We start from the raw sequence: 20,168 nt of genomic DNA on the forward strand, positions 1-20,168 counted from the left end.
ATGAAGCAATCATCACATCTTTATCTCTGTGGTTCATCACCTTGGCTGCATAGTAGAATCACCTGGGAAGCTTTGAAAACTCCTGAGGACCAGACCGCACCCAGAGCGATTACAGCAGGAGCTCTGGGGGTGGACCCAGGCATCAGGAATTTTTTTTAACTCCCCAGGTGATTCCAATATGCAGCCTTTGCTGAGAATCACCGCTTTATCTTTTGTATGCATGGCCCTGAGTGGTCTTCCATTCGGTGTCCTGAAAGCAGGAGTGCCCTTGACAGTCAGCAGGAGGGTGCCTTCAAGAGCATGAGAAACTGGTGTGAGGACACAGGAACCTGCTGTGTCTGTGCAGAAGCACCCAGCAGAGAAGAGATCTCTTAATATATGGAGACATATGGGCTTCCTCCAGCCACAGGATGGAGTACTACACGGCAATCAAAAGGAACAAACTTCTCATACATGTAACAACAATGGACGAATCTCAAATGCCTTATGTTCAGTACAAGGAGCCAGACTCCAAAGGTTCTGCAGGTTGCCAGGGCCTGGGAGTGGAGAAGGGGTCACCTGCAGAAGGGCACAAAGGAACTTTTTGGGTGATGGAATTGTTCTGTATCTTAATTGTGGTGGTAGTTGCCACAGCTGAGTGTGTTGGTCAAAACACTAGATTTTTATACAGTAAAAACAGAGGATGTTGCTGTATGTAAGTTACAGCCCAATTAAAAAATTATTTTTGTTTAAACAAACCCACTTCCTCATTAATGATGAAGGGACAAACAGAATGTGGTATATCCATACAAGGGAACATTATTCAGCCATAAGAAAGAATGAAATACCATACATGCTACAGCATGGATGAACCTTGAAATCATGATGCATCGTGAAAGAAGCCAGACTCAAAAGGCTACATGTTGTATGATTCCATTTACATGAAATATTCAGAATTGGCAAATCTACAGAGTCAGAAAGCAGATTTGTGGTTGCCACAAATCTGGGGGAGGAAAGAATGGAGAGCGACAACCTAATGAGTTTATGTTTCAGGTGATGAAAAAGTTCTGGAACTAGGTAGTGGTGGTGATGGTTGCATGGCATGGTAACACTGAGTTGTAAGCTTTAAAGTGGCTAATTAATGTAAAGTTGTGTGTGTATTACCACCATAAAAAAAGAAAGAAAGAAAGAAACCCACTTCCTATCAACTTGCCTGGCACATACCCATCGGTACATTGGGTACTTGGTAAAGGCTGACGTGGCATTTGGCACTTTTAGAGAAAGGGGGATTGGGCCTCCTAAAAGTGGGGGGAGGTCTCCTTTTAGGTGGAGTAAAGGGGCATGTTTTCCAAAAGCTCGTTCTTGAGAACTTGACGGTTCTCTATGATCAGGATGAATCTACTGGCATTTTCTGCTCTTCATTGCAACCCACCTGATGCTGTTGCTTGTCACAGAAACTTTCACCAGCTTCATAACTTTGGTTGGTCTCCAGCAGTCGGGTTGATGCAAATAATATGCCCTGTGGCTCAATGTTCGGAACCCCGTTGGAGCAGGGAGGGGAATGCATGTCTTCATACTTAAAGAACAGGTCTGCTTAGTTTCATGTTTGGAAGGAAAATCACCCTCAATCATGGGTCTTCAGCAAATGCAGCTGAATAAATAAAAATGTGTGTGTAAAACAGCAGGGGAACCACGAGGAGCAGCTTTTTTGGCATGTTGGGAAGACATTTATGTTTGGGAACCTAGTGACCAAAAAGCAGGACTGCCTCAAGATGAGAAAAACTGGGGGAGGAGGTCATCTGGAGGCAGAGCTTTGCCGGGGCCGAGGACAATGAATCGAGCAGTTGACCCGTCCAGCTCTGCGTGGGCCTTGCAAGTCCTGAACAAGAATCTTATTGATGATTTGTCAGCCCGTGAGCAGACAACTCTGAACTTTAACAGAGCCAGGATGGGAAGCTTGCACAAGGGCCTACAGTTTCCACGATGAACAGCACACTTATTTTTCCCTCCCTCCACTGGAGGATGAGGAAGAGACCAAAACGAGCAATGTGGGGGTGATGGGGGAAGGGGACTGGGACGAGTGCATTCCAGAGCCTCAATGAAATAGCCGCATTCCTCCCGGGGATGGCCCGTCCCTCCGAGCTCTAAGGGCTTTAAAATGTCACCCAGGTTGGCGCACATTGGGGCCGTGCTTTTATTGTTATTTCCAAGAGCCTGAGCTCTCGGTTTCCCCTGCTTTTCCAAAGTTTGCTTCGCGCCACTTGGCTTTGATGAAAGGCCTACATGAATACCTGCTTGCGCTAACTGAAATCCATGCAAAGAGGAGTTTCATTTTTCCAGAATAAGACCATAGCTGCTTCACTTTATGCCTTTTCGGGTTACGTAGGTTTTCACAGGAACGCTCTCCTTTGGGGTAGCGGGGGAACCTGTAGCTGGACCCCAGGGGGTGTGATGGCAGGAGCGTCACTGGCCTCTGCTGTGCTTAGTGCCTTGTCAGAGGCCCGAACCTACGAAGGCTGACCCTTGACCAGAAAGGGCTCAGGCCTAACCCAGAATACAGACCTGGCACAGATGAGACAACTGAGAACAACTGACTTTGACCGTGAGGAGTCTAGGGAGGAGAGCTGGCAAGAGAGCTGAGTGTCCTCGGTCATGGGTGCAGCTTTGTGGAGTCGGGGCCTGGACGGAGCTTGAAGGATGATGTGGATCCAGAGAGGAAGGGAAATGACCTCTGGGTTTCATGACTCCCTCTGGTTCCCGGTCCTGCGTTTCTTCAACCCTGGTGCGTACCCTTCACCTAACTCAGCTGTTTTAGAGGAGAAGGAGGGTATCTGCTTCCTCAGCACTCCCCATCTTCCCATCTTTCCCATCGGCCTAGCCCATCAGTTCCCCAGCAGCAGGGACCACTGATGCCCAGTTAACTGCAGTGTCCTCAGGCCTGTGTGTCTGATGGTATTCTGCAGCTCTCAGCCACCCATGGGCATCTTCTCTTACAATCTCCGCATCTAATGGCCCATGGCTGCTACCTGTCACATGTCTCAAGTCCAACCCCTCCATCCCATCCCCTGCTACCTTGGGAAGCAGAGGCCATGATCCAGGTCAACCTCTCTGACTTCCCCAGGGCGGTCGGCAGACAGCAAGTACTTGGACTTGTTCACAGTTGGACTTGAACCCCAGTGCCGCTGTTAACGGCAGATGTGACTGAGTTAGGTTGTAATCCAGGCTCAGGAGCCCATTCCCCCCGCTGTGCACTTGCAGAGTGCTTGGGAGAGTTGGAGGTGGTGGGGTGCAGCGCCCTGCATGGCCCCAGCCGCTGTGATTGGGTGACACCCTCATCGTCCTCAGCTGAGCTAATGCAGTCATCTTACTGGCCTCCCTGCCTCCCCTTCCTGTCCCCTGGTCCCCTTCCATCGTCCTCCCCACAGCTGGCAGAGTTACTCTATTTCTAGCCTGCTTGAAGAGCAGCATAGCATGGTCGCCTCCACGGCATTGCCCAGAATCCCTGCCTGCAGGATGAGGCACGAACTCCCTAGCAAAGCAAATAAAGCCCTTATGATCTGCCCACAGGATCTAAGTCTGCAGTTCTGGCCGCAGAGCCCACTTTCTCTCCTTCAAGGCCCACCCACCCTGCCCCCATGCTCTGGGTGCCCTGATACACAGAGCTACTTGTGGTTTCTCAGACACCCCATCTGAGTCTTCTTCTGAGCATCATTCCCTTTTCCTGAAATGCCTCTGCCTCTTCCTGGTGAGCTCCTCTTCATCCTCAATGGCCAGCTTACAAATTCCTCTCCCTGATAACCCCAAAGTTTGTCTCTTTCCTTGGTGCATTCCTGATCCTTGGAGATGTCCCTGGATCACTTCTATCCTGTGTATTCCCTGGTGCCCTATTTCCAGGCATGGGGCTCCTGGAAGTGCAAGGGACCCCATCAGGGTCACCTTTGTCTCCCCAGAGCCGAGCATTGATGCTTTTCATCCTTTGGCTTGGTATGTATTTGCTCACATAAAAATAAACAAGGCTGTTTTCCAGGAATCAGGCAGCTTTGGGGAATAGCTGAGGATGTGGAAGCAAGAGACACTTGAAGTTCTCGTGCTTTTTTCTTCTTTTGTTGGCGGAGTAGCAGCAGTGGAGTTCAGAAGGTCAGGAAACATGCAGCTTGAGATCCTAGTTGTTTTGCAAGGCCCTTTCACTTTCCTTATCCACTGTAGCTGAGTTCAAGCCTCAAAGTCATTTATCCTTTGTTGTCCCCCAGTTTGACTTCTTTTTTTTCTTTTTTAATATTTTCTAGTGTCTCGTTTTAATTCACTTGTTTCTTTTTTTTTTTAATTTTATTTATTTATTTATTTATTTTTGGCTGCGTTGGGTCTTCATTGCCGGGTGTGGGCTTTCTTTAGTTGTGGTACGCAGGGGCTACTCTTCGTTGCGGTGCGCGGGCTTCTCATTGCGGTGGCTTCTCTTGTTGCAGAGCACGGGCTCTAGGCGCGCGGGCTTCAGTAGTTGTGGTACACGGGCTCAGTAGTTGTGGCTCGCGGGTTCTAGAGCGCAGGCTCAGTAGTTGTGGCGCACGGGCTTAGTTGCTCCACGGCATGTGGGATCTTCCCGGACCAGGGCTCGAACCCATGTCCCCTGCAGTGGCAGGCAGATTCTTAACCACTGCGCCACCAGGGAAGTCCCCCAGTTTGACTTCTTTAAGCTCATTGCTTTCAGCCTGTTGAGTTTCTGCAGCCAACTGGAAACTCATGAATAACTGTTCAAAATCAAACAAAACCAAACAAAAAACAACCTAAGGCCTTACTCTACGAGGGCCTCTTCCCAGAAACCTTCCAGCCTTAAACCTCTTGTCTGATATCAGCTGCTTGACTCTTGAATTTTCCGTGGTGTGCCCTGGTCTGTTAATCACTTCACCTGTGCTGGTCTTGTCCCGCCAACAAGCTTGCAAAAGGCAGGAACCACGCCATCCAGATCTCCTTTCCAGTTTCCCAGTAAGTTGAGGCTGAGGGCCCAGCTGAGTGCTGGGCACACTGTGAGGTCTCGCTGGATGCTGATTCGGTGGGCTCTGGGAGCTTTTGCTGGTGCTGTTTCAAAATTCACTCCATTAAGAGTTTAATCAATTTTAAGTAAACTGGGCAGAAGCCACTGGCCTCTTGGAGATTCCCTGGGGTGTTCTTCTCAATACCCAAGGACGGGGCAGGAGACTCTGCTGTTGGTCCATGGCTCTTTCCCAAGCAGAACTACCTAATGTGGCTTCTTTCTTGCCTCGCCTTGGCTATCACTTACCATCTGCTCATCTCTTCTCCGGCAGAGATGAGGGCATCTTCCATCCAACCTCTAGGCACACGGACCAACATGTATCACGTGCAGCATTTGGGCCGCTGGCTATGTGAAGGTGTCTTTTACCTTCACTTGGCTTTTGACAAGCCAGAGGGGAAGTGACACATAGACTTCTGTGGGACCTGCTTGATTCTTCATCCTTTACCAGGACACTGCAGAGGGAGAGAGGAGGTTTCTCTGCTGTTTTTCTCTGCAGTACTCTCAGACCTTCTCCCTGCAGGGAGAGAGTGCTCTGATCTACGACAGGCAGCACCCACTCATCTGAGCGAGCTGGCTATTTGATCTGACAATCACATGCGCTGGTACTGTTATCACTGCTTTCTTCTGAAATAAGCATCCTCATTCCCCTTTCCCTTCCTCCAGCTCTCTCCCAGTCAGTGGCAATATTCATTCCAGGGAGTTTGGTTTTTCAGGAATGGAGTCAGAGGCTACTACCCCACTAAGAGCCAAGGGGGTGTTTGAACAGAAATAGGACACTGGGCTCTCCCTTAGAACCAGCGGAGTATAAGGGCTTCTATAATGAGGGGGTTAGGGGATAGTCAGGGGCTCTGGTTCAGTTCTGGGGCACCAGGCCTTTGGGGGATGCTGGAAGAAGGCCCTACATGGAGGCATCAGGTGGGGTGTTGCCAAGAGCTCAGCCTTGGAGTCAGGCAGCAAACCCAGCTCTCTGTCATGGGCCATGTGGGCCGTTATGGGTCTTCTCTGGGCCACCAGGTCCACATCTGCAAAATGGACATAATGTTGCTTACCTCCTAGAGTTCTTGTGAGCTAGTAGGTACCTAATAACTTTATTCATTCATTTATTCATTATTTCCATAAACATTCATTCAACACTTATAACAGTGTGAGGTGCCAAAGATGCAAGACGGGTGTGGTTCTGACTCACTGAGCTAACAGACTAGACCAGGATGAGAAAGACAAAAATACACGTTAAAAATGAGCAAATAAATAAAACTGTTATTTCATTCATTGTTGATATTGCTCATTTTAAAATCTTATTTTAAAAATACTGTGTATTCAAAAAATATTGTATATTCATATTGCTAGTAAGTTGTGATTAGGGCTATGAAAGCAGGAGATAGATGCTGAGTTAGAAAATGATAAGAAATATCTAGTTTGGAGAAGGTGGTCAGGGAAGGCTGCTCTGAGGAGGTGACCTTCCTTTCCTTCCTCTCCCTTACATGGTAGGGTAGGGAATGTTACAGTGCAAGGTTTTGTTTTTTCTCTGAAGGGGAGCTTAGAGACGAATGCTACTGGTGGAGAATAAGAAATAACTAATGACGTCACAGGATGGGGGGAGACGATGATGACAAAGCTCTTTGTGTGGTTAGCATAGCATTTCACAAGCATGGTTGTGAAGAGCTTCACAGATTTGGTCTTTTACACCAACCTTGTGAGATGGGCAGGGCCCACACAGTCTTCTCCACTTTACAGATGAGGGAATGAGCTTGGAGAGATTGTGTGACCGCTCAGAGTTCCAGCAGCAGGTGGTGGAGGGCGGCTCTGGGCGTCTTGGCTGCTGTCTTGGAAGGAGGGCCCTCAGGTGTGGCCCCTAGCATTACATTTAGACCCATGCTTCTCAGCGTTGGCTGCATATTGGAATCACCTGAGGAGGTTTAAGACCTAATAACTCCTGGGTCTCGCTCCCAGAGATTCTGATATCATCAGTCTGGGTGCGGCTTAGACATCAGGAGTTATAAAATCTCTCCAGGTGATGCCAATGCAGCCAGGGTTGGAAAGCACTGTTTAGACCCTCCAGGAGCCGCTGCCATTAATGAGCATATTCTGGAGAGCCAGCTGGGCAGGGAGCGCCAAGGTGAGGACCCCACCAGTGAATGCCGCATCCTGGTCTTAATAGAGATTTAGGTTATTAACAATAATAACAACAACAACAGTAATGGGGAAGGCCCTGCACCCAGACTGTTGCCCGCTGCACTAATGTTTTTGCAATGTACTTCCAGCTAGAAATTGGCCAGTGCTTCTATAACGGTGGCCCTTGAGAGAGGCGTATTTGACAACTAGATCCGAGGCACCACAGCCCTTAACCAGCTTGGGAGTGATGCTGGCCTAGTGGCAATTGAGGTGGCTCAGTCACTGAAGAATCTCAGGGAAAGGTTTTGTTTGTCCAAGTGTGGCTTTTGATAGGTTGTCCATATTCCTTTGGGGACAGAATAATCACTGTGTCATCTCCCTGAAGTGACTCTGTGTTTCCCCATCCTTGGGGAAAGGATTAACAACTGGGTCAACCACAGCATTTCTTTTGATGGTTGCGGGTCTGATCTGTGTTCAAGTTCCCCAGACCCTGAGCTGTTTTGATTGACTTTTATTGAGGAATAAAATCCTGTTTCCAGATTCTCACAGCCTGATAGGCTTGATTGGGCCACCTTGGCCACTGTCACTCCAGCAAATGGTAGCCCCGCAGCTTTGGCCGAGGTTGTCCATCTCGAAGCCAAGGGCCTGTTTGCCTCTCCCCAGCGACGCTGGCACTGGGAATTGCACCTATTGGCTGGGCCCCCCATGTGCTGCCTGGCCTCACCCTGGACCCCTCCCCTGGAGACCAGAGGGTCCGTCATGGGATGCCGTGGGATCGGAGGTGTATCTGAGCTGGGCCTTTGGAGAGAAGGCAGCTGCTATAAGGGATTCTTCTGTTTTCTGTCTCTAGCCCTGGAGCAGCTGCTGACAGAGCTGGATGACTTCCTCAGGATTCTTGACCAAGAGAACCTGAGCAGCACAGCTGTGGTGAAGAAGAGTGGCCTGGCCGAGCTCCTCCGGCTTTACACCAAAAGCAGCAGTGAGTGTGGCCGGGGCCTTAGTAAAGAGGTCCCCGTGGAAGCAGGACGATGGTTGTACGTGTGTTAGAGCTGCCATAATGACACCCCACAGACTGGGTTGAACAACAGAAACTCACTTTGTCACAGTTCTGGAGGCTAAAAATCAGGGTTGGTTCCTTCGGAGGCCTCTCTTCTTGGCATGTAAATGGTCCCCTTTCCCTGGGTCTTTACACGATGTTTCCTCTGTGTGAATGGCGGTGTCCAAATTTCCTCTTCCTATAAGGACACCATTCATACTGGATCAGGGCCCCCCCCAGTGACCTCATTTAACGTTAATTATGTCTTTCAAGACACTGTCTCCAAATACAGTCACATTCTGAGGTATTCAGGGTTAGGACTTAATTTATGCATTTTGAGGGGGACATAGTTCAGCCCGTAACAATAGTGCAAGAGTGATGGGACGTGTATGGCAGCCCCAGGAGTTTCTGAACACTCAACACAGTAGCCCACGAAGAGCACTTTTCCTTATGGTTGAAAGTAGAGAAGGGATAATAAACTGGTATAATAATAGCTAACGCTTAATCGAGCACTTCCCGCCTGCACGTGTATTGCACGGGCTTCATCTTCAAGACACCCCTGTGAGGTTGGTGCTGTTATTACAGATGAGGAGACTGAGGCCTGGAGAGTGTAAATAACTTGCCCAGTGTCATACAGCCCAAGGGGAAACAGGAAAACATTGTTTTAAGACTTTGTAAATCACAGAACTGTGAGTTTATTGTTTTTCTATCTTTTTAATTGAGCTAGATTTTGTATCCAGTCAAGTACACAGATCTTAAGGAGTCAATTCAGTGAGTCTTGACAGTTGTATACACCTGTGTACCCACCACGCAAACTAAGATGTAGAACATTTCTATCATCCCAGAAAATTCGCTCTTGCCCCTTCCCAGGGCAAGAATTCCTCCCTATCCCCACCCCAAGGTAACCATTTTTCAGATTTCTACCACCATTGATTAGCGTTGCCCATTCTGGAGCTTCATATAAACGGAATTGGATGATTTGTGCTTTGGGTCTGGCCCCTATCCCTCTGTGCTGTGGACTGTATCGATAGTTCCTTTTATAGCTGAATGGTATTCCCTTCTGTGAATATACTGCAATCTGCTCATCCATTCACTTGTTGATGGACATTTGGGTTGTTTGCAGATTTGGGCTAGTATGAATAATAAGGCTGCTTTGAACAGTCTTGTACAAGTCTTCTTGTGGACATATGGTTTCATTTCTAGCACAGGTTTTTGTTTTTTTTTAAAGAAAAACCTTCCTGTGAAGTCATAACAGTTTAGTCGAGTTTATTTTTATATCGGATGTTTGAGAATTGAAAGTGATATTTTGGGGACAGTAAGGGACAGTAAGAGGACATCTAATCCATCTGTCTCACAGTAGGAATAGCCCAGATCCTTGCCAGGGAGGGAAGTGCACCTGCTTTGGCCATCACAGTCAGGAACTCCTCCCTGACATCCAGCCTGCGTCCACTGGGCTACATTTCAAAGTCCCTTTTCCTTTTTTTTTTCCTTCCCTGTGGAATTAGTTCCTATTGTCTGAATATCAGAGAAGTCATAAAACTGAAGCATGTTGCTATATGCCCGGCAGCCTTCTCTTCTGTCTGGCTCCCTTAGCCTTTCATCAGAGGGGTTTTCCGGCAGCCCCTTCATTGCCTTTGAGCTCTATAGGCTCCTCCTAGCTTTGTAGTGAGCGTCTGCCGACCTGCCTTGAGTGCTGGTCAGAAGCACATCAAAGGTGGGATGAGCACATGGGAAATCCCCATTACACAGCAGGTAAGTTACAGAGGGATGAATCACTCCACAGAAGGGCTCATCGTGGAATTCTTTAGAGAGCACACTCCCAGGCCATTTAGATGTGCTCCAACTTGAGAATGTTTAATGATAAAGAACACCTTTGTTGGGAATTGAGAAACACCCCTGTGATGGCGTCTGACCCCTGGTTCTCGGTTCTCACCACTCCATCAGAGCTCCCGGCGTGGGGTCCCCTTTCTGGTTTAGTGTGGCTTCCTGTAGGGTGACCTCTGTTTCACCCTTGATGTGTGTACGTTCTGCTCTCATAAAGTCAGGCCTTCCCCACCCTTGGTCTCTGCAGCTTTTAGGGCTACAGGAGCTGCTGAGAACGGGTCAGGGGGCACCCCGGTGTGAATCGCCCCCAGAGCACACCCAGACCACCGATAAATGTGCATAGCCGTACCGAGGCCTTTGGCTGTCACTTCTGTTCTCCAGGTCAGTGCCCACGGATGAATAGCCACTGTTTTCGAACTTCCCCTTCTGGTCCTCTTTGCACCCTCTCAGATGGCAGAGTGGTTGTAACAGCAGCTGACACTTTTTGTGCTCTTTCCATTTCCCAGCCCGGTGCTTAATGAATGAAATGACTTGGATTATGTCATCTAACCCCGTCCCAAGGCAGTGAGGAAGTTGTTGTCCCCATCTTACCAACAAGGGAACTGAGGTTTGGAGAGTTACTTTAGGCACATGGTCATGCGTGGCAGAGCCCAGGCTTGGGCCTGGGCCAGCAGACCTAACCATCATGCTCCCCTCCTCTCTCCACGGTCCAGATGAGTCTGCACCAGGCTAACTGTGCTGCACAGGATAGAATCCCAAGCCCCTTAAATTGAAAGCATTGGTCGTTTTCTCTCAGCATCCCATGGCTGCCTCACTGTGTATCTTCCAGAAAATTAACTCAGCCTGACGGGACTTGTAGGTGGAGGCAGGATGATCATTTCAAGATAGCCTGTGGTCTCCACTGGCTGAGCTGTTGTTTACTTCCACACATTTGGGGCAGAACATGAGTGTGTGTGTGTGTGTGTGTGTGTGTGTGTGTTTGCACTTTTCAAAATGGAATTGTCCATTTTCTGATCTTCAGTGTATTACTGAATTTTCCACTCTCTTTGCCTTTTGTCTAGGTGGTAAGGTCAAGGCATGGATTGAGGTCTGTTTATGGGGGCCCGATATTTTTTCCTGTCTTAACCTTGAGGGTCCCCCAGTATCCTGCTCAGAGACTCTGGGAACATTTCAGGGGCTGTCCCTGTGGTGGGAAATGTGTCAAACGTTCAGTCTATGCAGCTGTATTAGTGAGGGTCCGGGCCTCTCCTCCCTACCCCTCGCCACCACCCTCTTCAGACAAGGGTCGTTCCCCCAGGCTCCACACACTTGCTCAAAGCACGATGAGCTCTCCTTTCCACCGTACCTGTAGTTGCTGTCATTTCCCACATACCCATGCGACTACCCCATCTGGGTCTGCCCCCTCTCCCCCTCCCTTCCCCGCCCCCAATCGGGTGGGTTCACAAAGGCAGAGACAATGTCTGTTTTGTTCTCTGCCGTGTCCCCAGCACCTAGTACAGTGCCGGTGCTCAGTGCACTACAGAAAATGCACTGAAAATGAATGAGAGAATGATGGAAGTTCTCCAGCCCAAGGCTGCTGCCTCCCAGACCTGGGACAGCTCACCAGGCTTCTCTTTCCAGGGCCAAGTTCACAGGATTGCAGATGGTCCTGGGAGCCTCTTACTTACCAACTGGATGGTAGTGGATTAGCAACACTGAGAATCAACACGTAGTCAAGTGTGGCCTGCAGTGTCCAAGGAGGGAGACGCAGCCTCGTGACACGGCCAGTGCCGGCTTTCTCTGCAATTTACAAATCACCATCTTGGGGGGGAAGCACCTGCTCAGAATCTAACAGTTAAAACAAGAACAACAATATCTTGCCTTTTCTTTTCTTTTGTACGGGAGTGTGGGCTTAGTTAACAGTATGAAAAAAGAAAATGTAAAATGAACATTAAACACTGTTTACGTTCCTTCAATTCCTTTTTTGATCTTCATCGGTGTCATCGGGATATTTTCATGTAGTTGTGGTTTGCCTCTGTACTCTGCTTTGCATTATTTTTACATTTAGAATTGCTGCCTGTGCACATTTCCATGTGTTGACGGTTCGCATAATTTTTCTTTCTTTTTTTTTCTTTTGCTTTTTTTTTTTTGCTTTTCTGAAACATGATCCTTTAACTGTAATTTTTGGATATCTTTGTAAACAGCAGACATAGAGCTACTTTGTTATTTTTCACAGGTGGGTAGTGTCCATCGATGGATGAACAGTAATGTTCAACCAGCCCCCTATTAGTGGGCATTTAAGTTTTGTTCTTTAAAAAAAAAAAAAAAAAACTCATATAATATTGCAGTAAACATCCTCAAATAAAATTTTGTTTACATGCTGGAGTTTATCTTCAAGATAGATTTCTGGCAGCATAAATGCTGGGTTACAGAATATGAACACTTAAAATTAAATTATCCTCCAAAATCACTTCCAAAATGGTTGTACCGGTAATCCATTTACTTTTAAAGGTGACCTGCTGTTACCTATGTTGATGTGCCATGGTTTCTTTCACCATTTTCCTATTATTGAGCCTTTGAGTCATTTCCCATGTTTTAGGCTGTCATTTTTAATCTCTGTTAGTTACAGGGTTACCTTACTTTTTCAAATTCCCTAACATTTGAGTTTTGTACATTTGAAAATTTCAGTTAGGTAGAACTAGGCAATATTTCATCACAATTATTTTCCATACTATGCAGGCAAGAAAACCAAGGCACACGGGTTAGCTGTTTTGCTCAAAATTACTGTTAATGGCAGAGCTTGGCCGAGGACCACCCCCCATCCCCTACCCTGTCTCCTGCTTCCCCCTGCAGAGTGCTTTTCTCCTGTGCCATGCTCTGGAGAAGGTACAGACCCAGCCCCTCAGTGGAAGTATGCAAGTTGTGGATAACTACGTTTAGACCTTGTAGTTTCCTCCAATTAGCTGCTGCGGCCCTTGCTATAGGGGTGACGTGGCTGACTGGTCCTGGCAGGGCTGGGCACCAGGGTGGCAATCCCACGGGCTGATGGAGGAAGATCCATCCAGCCGTATCCTCCTCCTGTTCCTCTGGGTTCTCAGGGCTCTGTTGACGCAGGCCTGCTGGCTGGAGTCTAGGCAGTCTGTGGTGTGGAACTGGCTGGCGCTGAACTGCCTCCTTCGCCAGGGGTTTGAATTGGGCTCCTTGGCTCTGTAGCACCATCTCTAGCCACTGGAATTTATCAGCCGCAAGTTTCTAGGAAATGCAAATTAAGAGGCACAAAGAAATGCAGGAGGATTTCTAAGAGGAGAAACACTCAGATCAGTCTCCTCTGCAGGCTTCTGAAGAAAGGGTCCAAGCCTTTCTCTGCCTAGACGTGCACGGGGAAGGTGACAGCCTGCACAGAAGTGTTTTTAAAGGAGAGGAAGGGCTGTGCCACTGCAGGTAGGGCAGGTAGCTGCTGGCGCTGCAGGTCCAAATCCCAGCACACTCCCCGCTCCAAACCCAGAGCTCAGGCCCCCACAGTGGCACCCCACCTAGAGGCCTGGGAGCTAAACTTCCAGATCCTGAATGTGACCTATCTTATATAGACCTCACTCTGATTAGCCCATGCATGTAATTCAGACTAGGGTGAGAATGACTGATAGGAAATGTTTTACAATTTAAACAAAATGCTAGGAAACCCAGAGAAATCTCTGCTTGGTGGAATATGAGGCAGATCTTTAAGGTATGGGTGCTTTTCCACTTAAGACTTTTATTCCCAAAGCTATCCTTCTGTACCCTCCCTTTCCCTTCCCTCCCCTCCCCTCCCCCCTCCCCCCCAGGCTAGAAAACTAACAGTTAGCAATTTGGTATTTCTTTTTTTGGAAATCTGTCAGCTCTTTCTATAATGGACTCTTTCAATCAACTCAAAATGTTGTATGCTTTTACTGGAATCCAGGCTGCTGACAATGTCTCTGAGGGGTGGAGGGGACATCCTTTCTCTCTAGAGGCCCTTTCCCTTCGTGAAATCACATGAAGCCTGTGTCTTCCATCCTCTTTCTGCAGGTTCTGATGAGGAGTACATTTATATGAACAAAGTGACGGTCCACAAGCAACAGGATGCTGAGTCCCAAGACAAAGGTACGGGGCTCCCGCTGATGGAGTGGCCAGCTCCCAGGAAGGGGGCCAGTATAAGCCTTGGTCCCGTCCCACCCCTCCTTCCTCCCAGCCAGCACCACAGACAGGCCTGGTGGGGTTATTTTTGGAAGTCGCATTTTGGTTGATGCTATTTGGGGTTGATGTATTTTGGAATGTCTCATCAGGCCACCTCCTTGCCTCTTAAAGGTCTCATGTCCCCTTCGTGGATAAGGATTCAGTCCCTAAAATCTCTCAGCGTTTCCCAGCATCGTCCCAGGAATAGGAAGTTATAATTCAGATGCTCTAAGAAAGCAGCTGTATAGGTGCTGATCTCACAGCCCCAGCTTTATGACTTTTGACAGAAGTCTGGATTTTATGAGTGTGTGTGTGTGTTGGGGGGTGATGCGAGGAGTTGGTGATGTCAGCAGCTGCCTCAATATTCGATGGAAGGTTTTGTTCAAAGGTGATCGCTTGGCAGAACATCTTACCTTCCACTGGAAGGACAGGTGGTGTCTTCCATGGCATCTTAATCTTCTGCTCTGTTCTGCTCTCTGCTTTTGTCTGAAAACCCTCAGGAGTGGGTCCAGCAGGACCCCAGGGAGGCCCAGAGGTTTGCAGAGCTGCCTAGCTGCAGAGGAGAGGGGATTAGAAGCCCCGTCTCCCAACTCTCAAGCCTGTGACTCAAATGCAGAGGCTTAGCGAGAGGTGGGAACACAGCATCCCAAAACATTCAGTCCTGTTAAAGACTTGGCTTCAAGACATCAGCCAGCAAAGCCCCAAGGTCAGATCTGCCTGAACCTGTCTGTCCCCAGCTGGCTTGGCCACCTGCTGAAATGGTCAGGCTCAGAAGAGCCTTTGGTGCCTTTTCCTTAAAAGTGCACAGAGGGTTGGTGGCCAAGTTCCCCAGTGTGGCTTTCACCTCCTGCCCCACCACCAAGCGTGGGCTCAGCAGAAGTCCCCTGCACTAAAGCAGCCCCTGGGCCCTAGGTTGTTTGCCTTCCGGGGAAACCGTGGGGTGGACAGAGGTAATCACAGGGTCGGTGCTGAGAGCAGCTCAATATAGTGACCACGGGCAGCTCCTCCACTCGCTAAAGCTCTGTGGCCAGGGCATTTTGGACATGGGGCAGGTGGAGGAGAGGGTGTGGAACCTGCCAGAAACCTCAAACTAGTTCCTCCTGAGGAAACTGCCCATGGCCGATCTACCCTATTCTTGGAGGAAAAACAGCACTGGCTCCAGGGACCGCCTGCCTGGGTAATTAACACCTGCCCAAATAGAACTCGGGGCTCATGTGACCAGACATTCCTGGCTACTGAGACTCCACTGCAAGGCTGGGCGCCCCTCACCGAAGCCCTCTCCTGCTTGCTTCCCACAGCGCCCGAGGAGCAGAGCCCACTGACCAACGGCGAGCCCGGCCAGCACTCCTCGGCCCCTCAGAAGAGTCTTCCAGACCTCCCGCCACCCAAGATCGTAAGTGTGGGTCCTGGACCCCTCATTTCCCTGACGTGGGTCCCGTGAAGGTCCAGTGCTTCTCACAGGTGTCAATCCACCAAGCGTCTGGCATTTTCGGAGCACCTGTTGTCTGTGGGGTCCGGGGCACCGGGAGGGACGGAGACAAGTAAATGTGCTAACAGGTGACATCATTTGCTCAGCGCAAAGAGGAACGGCAGTGCGAGACGAGGGTCCCTGTGTGTCCGAGGCTATGCCAGGCTCTTTACCAGCACCCCATGAGTGGGGCCTTGTACAGCCCTGGTCACCAGCTCAGGCCACAGTGACCTTTCAGAAATGTAAACCACGTCACACCACTTCCTGCTTGAAACCCACCAAGAGCTCTCACTGGACTTGGGACAGAACATCCACATTCCTTCACGTGGCCCCAGGGCCTACACGGTCTGGCCCAGCTGCATCTCCAGCCTCATTGCATCTGCTCTCCACCAGCCTCCTTTCTGTTCCTGGGTTGTTCCCTGTGGTCAGTCCTGCCTCAGGGACTTTGCAGTCCCCGGGCCCTGGCTCCTCAAAGGCTGCCCCCCTCCTCCTGTCTCAGACATTCTTAGACAGACTTTCCCTGACCTACCCATGAGAGGCATCCCACCTCGGTGCCTGCCCCCATTACTGCCTGCCACACTGCCCAGTTACCCCTCCATGTTTATTATTTGCCTCCCAGAGTAGACGTAAGCTCCCTGGATCAGGGACTGTGTCTCGTTTACTGCTTCATGTCCTGTGTCTGCACACAGTAGACCACACGCATGTTTGTGGATGGATGGACGGATGGATGGATGGATGGATGGATGGATGGATAGACGGATGGATGAATGGATGGATGGATGGATGGATGGATTTATGGACTCCTACAGACTTGGGTTCAGATCCCAGCTCTGCCAGGTACTAGCTCCTTGACCTTGGGCAAGTTATTTAAAGTCTCTGGCCCTCTGTTTCCTGGTGTTTAAATGAAAGGAACATGAGCACTCTCACCTAAGTTCCTCTTATTCGGGGGGCGTGGCAGACTACATTAGTATTCAGTGAGGTGAGTGGTAGTATTTACATTTTATGGGTGAAGAACCGAGAATCAGTGGGTTTATAATGTCCCAGTGTCACACAACCTTGAAGTGGCAGAATTTGAACCCAAGTTCTTTCCACTCTAGGATCTGGCTGGGGAGGCTTCCTGGGAAAGGTGTGAGGCGGGAGCTGGGAAGGATTTCTGGGGCCATGGGACTGCATGGTCACTGAGCTCCCACCAAGCCCTCCATCCCCGGATCTGTAGGCTCAGGTCGCCACTGAGGAGGTCCCGTCCCCAGACTGGCCCCTTCATTCATGCCTTCCTGGGGCAGTACGGTTCTTCCCGCCGCTCTCACAGCTGGTAAGGCAGGCCTGGAATGTCTGGGCAGCATCCCACTGCAGGAGCCCCTGGAGCTGGGTGACAGCTTGGCAGGGACCCTTCATGTCAGGCTGGCTGAGACTTGATGGACTGAGCATCAGTCCCTGGGAACCCCAGTATGCTGACGCCATGAGTGGCTGCCATGCTCTGAGCCGCTGCCCACTCCGTGCACACAAACATGGTCCTGCCACCACCTGCCAAAAAACAGAGGCTCAGGGAGTTAAAACAGCTGGCCAAGATCCCACCACTGGGAGGTAGCAGGCCCAGGATTTGTGTGCAGGTTCTTGGTTTCTGGGCCACTCTGCGGCCTCCCGGACTTCAGCTCGTCTTCTTAGCCAAGTAAAGGTACAAGTTGTGTCCCTTTCCGCTGCAGGCTCCCCTCACTTTCGGCGCCGGGACGTGGGGAGGGGGCATGGCCTCTCAGCTCCCATCCAGTCGCTGCTGGTTTTAAGCAGACGGGAGGTGCTGTGGTTTTCGGGTTACGCCCCAAGCACCCCTCGCCGGATGGGGGGAAGGAGAGGTGGCTGCTCTGAGCCAGGGCTGCAACTCTCCTAGCCTGAGTTCCTGTCTGATTCTGACCGGGGTGCCTTTGGCCTCTGTGCAGTGGGGGTGCCACTGCCCACCCCACGTGGGGCAGCTAGCTGCTTAGGGGGCCACACCAGACGGGAGGGGCGTTCACCTGCTGGAGCCTCTTAGCGGGGACTCGCTCTGGAAGCCCGTGTTTGACGAACATGGTGGTGGCCTGGGAGCCCAGGGTCTGGGGCCGGGCCGTGGTCACAGAGTCCGGCAGCCCCGGGACTCTGGCTGGCTTTTAGCGCTCCCTTGCCAGCTTCCTGTGACCCGGGCACAGAGGCCCCAAGGGCTCAGGGGTGTGAGACGCAGGGCCTCCGAGCAAGGCCAGGGCCGTGGCCGTCCCCTGGAGCAGACTCCCGGCATCAGCTGTGTCTGTGGGCCATCGGGGCCAGGAGAGGCTCGAGAGGAACCTCTTGCTGCAGTGGAAAGATATCCCCACCCGAGACGTGTGGCCTTTCAGATGCGTGGTGACAGTTCCCGTGGACACACTCCAGGCCGTGGGGCCACTTCCAGGAGAGCGAGCGGCCTTGGCCGTCTTCCCTCCTTGTGGAATTTCTCTGCTGAGCAGGACCTTTCCTAGGTTCCTCCTAGTTCTGTCCCAGTCGCCCACCTCCACCCCAGGGCCTTCTGGATGTGGAGTGAGGAAGGGGGGGTGGTGCAGAACCCGGGGTCCGCCCTGCCCTGCCCACACACACCTGCTCCCCTCCAGCCTCCTCTCTGGTCAAGTCTGGCTGAAGGCTTAGTCCAAGACCCCCAGAGGTGTGGTGTCAGGGCGGGGCGGGGAACAGCTGTGTCTTCTGGCTCTCACAGGGAGGAGAAGAACCAGAACAGCAAGTAGTTTGGGAGGGAGGGAAGGAGGGAGCGTGGCAGCCTGAGCCTGGCTGGCCCTGTGACCTCTCTTCCTCGGCCGGAGAAAGCCGTGTCCCTTCCCACCCTGACCCAGGAGCTTCAGGGCACCACGGTGGCTTGTCCTCTTGCATGCCCGGCCCCGGGCTCTCTGGTGACTGTAGCACAAGCTGGGTGTCTGCCTGGGGTCCTCAGTGCCCAGGGCTGGGCCGGGAGCGTGGCCTCTGTCCCAGGCTCAGCCCGTCCAGCACTGGAGGGGACAGCCGGGGGTCTGGAGCAACCTCATGGGTGTGGCCAGTGACTCCGGCAGCCGTGGCACTTCCAGGCCACGGTCTGCACAGCCAGGTGCGGCGGTCGCTTTAGGAGAGACAGACGTTTGCTGGCACTGTTGTGCTCCTGGCCTGGGCAGCCATCTCCGCCCACCTCCCCTCTGAGGCCTGACCACGCGTCAGTGCTGGACTTCTGCAGGCTGCTCTGCAGGGGCAGGGAAGGCCGTCACCATGGTTGGTCTGGGGAGCTCGGGCTGGGGCAGGTTGCTGAGAACTGCAGGGACGCCTCAGGTCACCTGGGCCACCCCGCATCTTCAGCTCTGTGTCTCATCTAAATCAGCCCTGGCCAAGTACAGCCCCCTGACCAAATCCTGCACCACCTGCTTTTGTAAATAACATTTTGCTGGAATTCAGCCAAGCTTATTCATTTGTGTATTATTTATGGGTGCTTTTGCACTACAACAGCAGGGTAGAAGAGCCGAGATCAGAGCCCCTGAATGGCCTGCAAATCCCTAAGTATTGACCGTTTGGCTCTTTACAGGTAAAGTTTGCCAGTCTCTGGCAAGTCACACTGAGCAGGGTGGCTTTCTTCCCTGTCCCTTCCTGTGAACCCTCAGGACATTATTTCAGGTTCTGAAGTCACATCTCTTCTGCATCTTCGTTGAATGTGCACCATCTTCATCATCATGATGATGAAGTAACCTTCCTTTATTCTTAATTCCGGGAGTTTAGGATCTCTTGCTCCTCTGACCTCTGATAATAGGCCATTGCGCCTGTGTAATTATGTGACTCTCTTCTGAATTGTTGGAATCGTTTTGTCCTTTAACGTGACCCAGGCCCTTATCTTTTGCCCTGGCCGCCTTGAGGACAGGGGCTGTCATGTTCTTTAAGGCGGTAGAGCTTGGTATAAGCCAGGTCATGCCCAAATACCTCCTCTGTATCCTCCCAGAGTACACCTGTTCTTCCCCCACCAAACATGCATACATGCACCTTTTCTCCCTTTGATTGATATTTTTATATCTTATTTTGAAGGTTAGTGAACACTAATATTTATTATTTAATAGTGCTGAGCACAGTTTAATCCTTACAATGACCCCATGTGACAGGTATTTCTACTCTCCCCATTTTATAGCAAAGGAACTGAGGCCCAGAGAGGTCAAGTCAGTTGTCCAGAGTCACACAGCTCAGATGTGCCAGTGTCAGGATTCGAACCCAGCCCCGGAGGTCAGATTCCTGCCACTGCCCTATCTGCCTCTCTGTATAGATCCATTTACAGATGATTTCACAATGAGAGGCTTGGGAGACTCTCAAGAAACACCCCCTGGTGCTCCAATCCTAGATGGGAGGGCAGGCCCCCTGTGGGGATAATGACCTAGCAGGAGTTCCCGCAGGAGGGTTCAATCCTTCTGTCCTGTTCTAATCATGGGAATCCAGACCAGAGCCAGATCTTGGGTGCTCAGAGCTTCTCTCCAGATGGATCCCCATGCCCTCACCAAGACAAGGGTTCCCACACCCCATGATGGGGAGTGGGG

The 20,168-nt window shown here is 50.7% G+C and overlaps 1 protein-coding gene across 13 annotated transcripts in view; it reads left to right on the forward strand.

Annotated features, from left to right (window-relative positions):
• Positions 1–20,168, forward strand: part of AFAP1L2 (actin filament associated protein 1 like 2) — a 96,810-nt gene that overhangs the window by 51,559 nt on the left and 25,083 nt on the right. For all 13 annotated transcript variants that reach the window (XR_009701102.1, XR_009701104.1, XM_061191564.1 and 10 more), the window contains exons 2-4: positions 7,971–8,099; positions 14,004–14,078; positions 15,449–15,543. Coding sequence is in view for 11 of the 13 variants with exons in the window: in XM_061191564.1 (XP_061047547.1) it covers positions 7,971–8,099; positions 14,004–14,078; positions 15,449–15,543 (299 nt within the window). In the remaining 2 variants the exon portion in view is untranslated. The remainder of the gene's footprint in view (positions 1–7,970; positions 8,100–14,003; positions 14,079–15,448; positions 15,544–20,168) is intronic.

The sequence above is a fragment of the Eubalaena glacialis genome, chromosome 1 (assembly GCF_028564815.1).
Source record: "Eubalaena glacialis isolate mEubGla1 chromosome 1, mEubGla1.1.hap2.+ XY, whole genome shotgun sequence".
Classification (NCBI taxonomy): domain Eukaryota; kingdom Metazoa; phylum Chordata; class Mammalia; order Artiodactyla; family Balaenidae; genus Eubalaena; species Eubalaena glacialis.